The following is a 6,348-nucleotide window of genomic DNA, read 5'->3' on the forward strand; positions in this document are numbered from 1 at the left end:
ACCACAAGTAAATGTTCTTTTATTAATAATTATATTGGTTTGTTATCATCAAAATTAATAAGTGAAACCTTGGACCTAACAATACATTGATTTTGGCTCGGCGTATCCGGACCAACGGACACACTTTTCTTGTCTCGAGTCAATTACATCCGGTACGATACCCCGGTGTGAAGAAAAGATTGAACATGCTCCTGCTCATTTGAACTTATCCTCGGTTCCGGTCTCACCAGTCACACATTGACCCGGGTTTTACCTTATACAAATAGTCCCTACACTTTCCGGATCGTATCTTTATCGAAGTAACGGGAAGTGGATAAGCCCCAAAACCGGTGGTTCCACAAGCTCGTTCTTTTTTTCAAATTTGGCGGGATCTGTTATGTCACGTCCTTCTGACTTCGACCACGTGTCTCAACCCGAGTGTCGGCCTCGGGAACCGCCTTAACCCACGTTGCTTCAAATCACATCCCATTAATTCTGGGACACGTGTCGCCTCTCAATTGGTCGTTCTCTGTAACCGCTACAGTGGCCGTCTATATAAGGCCCAAAGCTACTCATTTTTTCACTTTACATTTTCACTTCTCATTCTTTACCTTTTACTTCTTACCTCTTTGATTATAAGCCTCTTTGTTAACTTCTTCATTTGCTCTGAATCTTCAAGGTTTTTTGCATCAAGGTTCAAATTGAGTCTCTAATCCTTCTAATATTCCTCTTTCATTGTTTCGTTCTTGTCTTGAAACTTTCATCTGCCTTTTCAAATCCTCAAATTTTCATACCCACTCTTTCATCTTTAAAATGTCAGCCAACACCGATTCTGCTTCCCAGGACGTTCCCTCAATTTCTTCTCCAGGAGCTGAGCCTGTTTCAAAACCTAAAGGTAAGGACATTTGTGGAACCGACTGCCCTAGACATAATATCGTCCAGACCCAATTACAACCATGAATTTGACGTTGAGAAGCCATCTCTAATCGCAGATAGGGGTTTCGACGTGAGGTGATACCTTTTGTCTATTGCAGAGGACCTCCTCCCTCGAGTCCGGGCCGAATGCCATTGGGAAGATCATCCAGTAGAGGTCGTCCCCGGTCCTGACGAGTCCATCACCGATCATAGGGAAGGGTTCCTGTTCGTTGGCACACTTCATCCGGTTGTATTCTCTGAGAATCTTCCGAGGGGGCGTGATAAAGGTAGCCAAACGAGGCCGGAATCCAATTATTTCCAAACTCGACGAGGATAGAGATCGAGGATGGTTGAAACGTTATGTCCGGGATAAGGATTGCAGACATTATTCCGGCTGATCACATGCCCTTTCCGAAAAAGTGGAATAATAGACGTAAGTTTCTCAGTTGTCTTCCCTCTATAGTAGTCTTTCCTCTACACTTTGTCCAAATTTGCTCTCTTACATGCATATGTGATTTTTGTTTTAGTCGAGGCATGGATACCTTCAGCTATCCGGAACCTCCCCAAGTGGGTTGAGGCAACCATTAGCCAACACCTTCACGGTGAACGGACATGGGCGGACCTGTCCCGTGGCTGGTAGGTTGCCCAAAATCATGGTAATCTCCCTCTTGATTCGGTACTTATTGCGTCCTCCCATTTTGCTTTTTCTTTCTATAACTCCTTTGGCATTCAGACTTGCCAAGGGCTCTGTGGAGCCACGACCAGAACCAACAGTCGAGCTTGGCACACTGGCTTCTGAATTTGATACGGCAAGATCATCCCGGCTCATTGCTACGGCCGAAAAGAGGCAGATAAAGCCCTAGGCCAAAGGGTAGAAATAAAAAAGAGGCCGAGAAGCGATGTTCGGACCCTGAGGGATGAATCTGAGTCTGATATTATTATTCGAAGGGTTTGTGCGAGCCCCTTTGTCGCCTCTGTTCCGGAGGAAGAAACTACCATTCCGCCATCGTCTACAACGGAGGAAGGAACTGTCATTTCGATCTCGAACACAGGTGGGGAAGAAGATGTTCTTTTTCCAATTCCTCTAAGGTCCATTGAATTTATCGACATTTCAGGTGATGCTTCACCCGAAGCGGCACCCTTGGTGAAGAGGCCTAGAAGGTCTGACCCGTTTTCGGACACCGAGACTGATCAAAGGGTTGAATCAGCCCCGGACAACAAGGCTATAATGGTTACCAGCCCACTGCCCGGTGGCGACCAAGCTACTACATCCGAGGCACCCGCATCTACCGAGGATACTGGAGTCATTCCGATTTCTCCTACTCCTGCATCGAGGTCCGATAACCTGGATGACATGTTCTCGGATATCCCTCCTACAATCGGGAAAGCTGCTGGGTTTGGTCATCTTCCTATTCCTCGGGCCATAAGGGCGGCTAGCCGATCTATTGAAACGGGTGCGAGAGACACCCTTGTAGGTATTTTCCCGGCCCCCAGTGTAGAATCGAGAAAGACGAGGTCGGCCGTGGTCACCGTCCCCGAGGATTGTAGTTTTTTATCTCATCCTGTGGGGGTTGCAAGTTATCTAAGGCCTCTTATTTCAGATTCGGATAAGAAGAAAATGGTCGGGGTTCCTTGGCAGTGCCTTATAAATGAAGGCATGCATGCAGGCAACCGGGTAAACTTTATACTTGTCTTTCCATAATATAATGTGCGATTTTCAACTCTTGTTTATTCAATTCCTTAACTCGATTTGCTTCTTCTCTTGCAGAGTGTTATGCTCGTTAATGAGGGCGTTGTCCGTGCCCAGCATGAGGTTGATGACTTAAAGGGACAGCTGGATGCCTAGGGCCGAGAAACGGAGAAGTTCCAACTCCTCCTGCAGGAGAAAAAAGATCAGCTGAGCCGGGCCGCTACTCTTCCCAACCTTCAATCCGAGCTCAAAGTGGCAAAAGCCGAAAACCTTCGCTTGAAGGCAGAGTTGTCCGATATGATTGAAAAGAACCGGCTCTTTGAGGCGGATAATGTCGGTCTTAATCGAGACAATGCCATTTTTACTACGAGGCTTGGTGACCTCGAGGCCACTATTTCCCAACTTCGGAGAAAACTTGACTCGGTCAAGGCTGATGCCATGAGGATGGCAGAAAGGCACCGCCGGTTTGAATCCGAGAGTGCCAATGACAAAGACAAACTGAGGGTGGCCGAGGAGAAAGCCGAGACTCGAGCTCGGATCAGCGACGAGCTCAAGAGCAAGCTCGAGGAGGCTACTGAGGCCAATGATGTGCTTCAGGCTGAGTTTGAATCGGCTAATCAAACTCGACTAGCTCTTCTTGAAGTGAGATCCGAACTAGAGGCTAAATTGAAAAAATCCGAGGCCGATCTAGAAGAGTCTCTTAAATACATGGAGGCTGCCGAGGCTCGTTCTACGATTCTGATCGAGTATGAGCGGTGGAAATCTCGGAGGGTTACCCTCGAACAGGTTGAAAAAGGGTTAGGGGACCTCCAGGCTCGGATACTGGAAGCCAAAGAAGTCGAGGAGAGGGCCAAGAAAGCCCTTGATGCTGATTCTGAATACTCTGAGCAAACGGTTTCCGAGAACTCCGGTTCCAACCATACCGGGTAGTTCAGGGCCTGTACGAGCCTTCGTTTTGATTTTGTATTTGACTTGTACGAAAATTCTAAGTGTAAAGCCTTATTTTATATATGAAATGCATATTTCCCTTTTGGCTGTTGTTTTCTTCATTCTTTTATTCGAATGTATATTATGACATTTTCCTTAAACGTTTGTCCCGTAAAGAATAATCAAGGTTCGAGGCTACCTCTTTTGTCCGAATTGCGGCCGTCTTAACTCATTGAGTATTGGCTTTTACGTTGTTCGGTAGGTTTTTTGTAACGACCCAAACCGATGGGCCGTAACAAGTGCCCGACCACTACTGGCCAAGCACTCATATCCTTGCATTTACTGCTCACTGACTATCCTGGGCCCAAACACAATCTGTAACTGAGCTGTACTGTCTCCCAAACAATCAACATACGAGACACTGTATCGGGAACTCATAGCCAACACATACATATAAATGTAAGCACTGAGAGTAACAGCGCGAGGCAATTTGGCTGCCACATATATATACTGTACACCAAAATAAACGCCGATGAGGCTGCATAATATCATGGCTACATATCACTGTCTACAGACCTCTATAGAATACAAACTGTAAAAATGACAGGACAAGGCCCTGCCGTACCCATATATGTGCGCAACGGAATAGCATACCCAAAGGGCTATAGCTCCGGAACAATGAAGCGTACTGACTGCGACTGAGGGGAGGTCCTACTGCTGTGATTCGTCTGACTGGCTACCTGATCCTGCGGGCATGAACGCATCGTCCACAAGAAGGGACGTCAGTACGAATAATGTACCGAGTATATAAGGCATGAATAGTAACATAATAAGGGATGTAAAGTATGAATAATAACCAAAGGGAAATATAGAGCATATCGTAAGATAAAAGAATAACCTGTACACATGAGTGCCTCTTAGGGAGGATGCCATGCATGCTAGCTTTCTTTTGAAAAACATATAAATATTTACAAGTAAACTGCCCGACCATATAGGTACGGTGTAATGCTGCCCGACCATTTAGGCATGGTGTGATCATCATTAGCCCGCGTCCGGGGTAATCATAAACTGCCCACTGCAGTGGTGTGTCTGCTCGGCCGCCTATTGGACGGCGCGGTATTATACTGCCTGACCATGTAGGCACGGTGTTATTAAAATACATACATAATTATAAAGCATGCATGAGAGCCCAAGTGAAAGCTACCACTCTATCGGAGTGACGTAAGGTCGGTAACCTCCGATTTATATTATGAAATAATTATCATGGCTTTTTCTCACCCTGAAGGAACAATTATTATTAGGTGAGACTATCAATGAAAATAGCTTTAAGAGAACGTAGAATAAGATCATAAATCTCATAAGGCGTCAATTCATATACTTTGGAATCTTTAAAAATAGTCATCATCCATGAATAAAATTGAGAAATCAAGAAATAGCTCAACATTCTCATATTCATATTGAATCCACAACTTGAGACTTTCAAACCTGAAACCATTCTCATCATAATCATCGTAGACATATTCTCATCTTTGACATCATCGTTGTCATTACAAAAACATGTCCGTCGTTGTAGTCATAAAGCTTATAAACTCATAAACCTTTGTTTTGGAAAACATTTACAGGTTATCGGGAAAGGAATCATGCCTTGGAATCATAGACTTCTAACTTTTGAAAACAAAGAAGTTATGGAAGCATTTATGAAATCGTAACATAGGAATCATGCCTTTGAAAGAAAGGGACGAGCCTTAACATACCTGTTCCACCATCTATTAGCTACGCTTATTTGTCCAAGCTCGCAAGTCTACATTTAAGAGGATTTACACAATCGTTAGACTCATCGTTATACGCTTTTCTTAGTCCTTCAAATAAATCCATTTATAATCTGCCGAAATTCGGGCAGTACCTCCCCTGTTTATATGCCTAGCCCGAAATTATAATTCAGCAACCAACAACAACAACGACGACAACAATGACAATCACATCATTTCCAACACCAATATATACCATAAAAAATCCCACATAATGTTTCCCACTTTCCATAACCAACCAACTCGCTATACAATTGTTTAACGACTTTATCTCCGTAAATAAACCAAAATTAACATTAATAATAGGAGATTCATACCTTATTTTTGTTAAAACAGCGATATCTTCAATATCCACCTTGAATCCACCGCAAAACCATACTAGAATCACATCTATGCGTTTATCCGAGCTTCGATCAATACTCCGTCACTTAAAAATTGCTTACTTTTGTTTCCCTCTCTCTCCCTTCAATTTCTAGAAATTTCTGGGCTGAAATCTAGTGAAAAAAAAAGGGTCTTACCCTTTTTATAAGGGTCAAATTCGGGTCGGGTTCACTATAGCAGCACTGTAGCAGGTCGGTACTGTAGCACGCGTTTTCGCTTTGTCAGTTGAACTTGTAACGTCCATAATTCTCTACTCCGATGTCCTATCGATGAGAGGTTTATTGTGTTGGAAACTAGACTCGACGAACTTCATTTTAGGCTTTTGTTTCACCTTAAAACACTTCATATGATAAGAGATATTCGTCCCCCAATTTGGACCAAAATTTTCACACAAAATATTACCCATCCTTTCTCCAAAGTCGTACCACTCCATTTCTTCCACTCATTTCCTTATAAAACCTTCAGGTATATCTTATATACATCCTTCACTTATTAAATATACTTAATAATGCTTGCTCCTTATATTCCAAAGTGGTTTTACTTAACCCTAACTCAACGTACTTATGCTTCAAATTTGATAAGTGCTTCTTCGAAGATACGGGGTGTAACATTTTTGACCGAGGATTTTCATCGAATGATTTGCCCGAG

At 43.6% G+C, this 6,348-nt stretch overlaps 1 protein-coding gene across 1 annotated transcript; it reads left to right on the forward strand.

Annotated features, from left to right (window-relative positions):
• Window positions 1-2,881: 2,881 nt before the first annotated feature.
• LOC132601822 (uncharacterized) lies at window positions 2,882-3,514 on the forward strand. Its single transcript, XM_060314883.1, has one exon. It carries the CDS (start codon window positions 2,882-2,884, stop codon window positions 3,512-3,514), a length of 633 nt encoding a protein of 210 aa, XP_060170866.1.
• The last annotated feature ends 2,834 nt before the right edge of the window (window positions 3,515-6,348 follow it).

The sequence above is a fragment of the Lycium barbarum genome, chromosome 7 (genome assembly GCF_019175385.1).
Source record: "Lycium barbarum isolate Lr01 chromosome 7, ASM1917538v2, whole genome shotgun sequence".
Classification (NCBI taxonomy): Eukaryota; Viridiplantae; Streptophyta; class Magnoliopsida; order Solanales; family Solanaceae; genus Lycium; species Lycium barbarum.

Bases quoted from the DNA above. Each gene is read 5' to 3' on its own strand.
- LOC132601822 (XM_060314883.1), top strand. From the start codon at position 2,882: ATGATTGAAAAGAACCGGCTCTTTGAGGCGGATAATGTCGGTCTTAAT.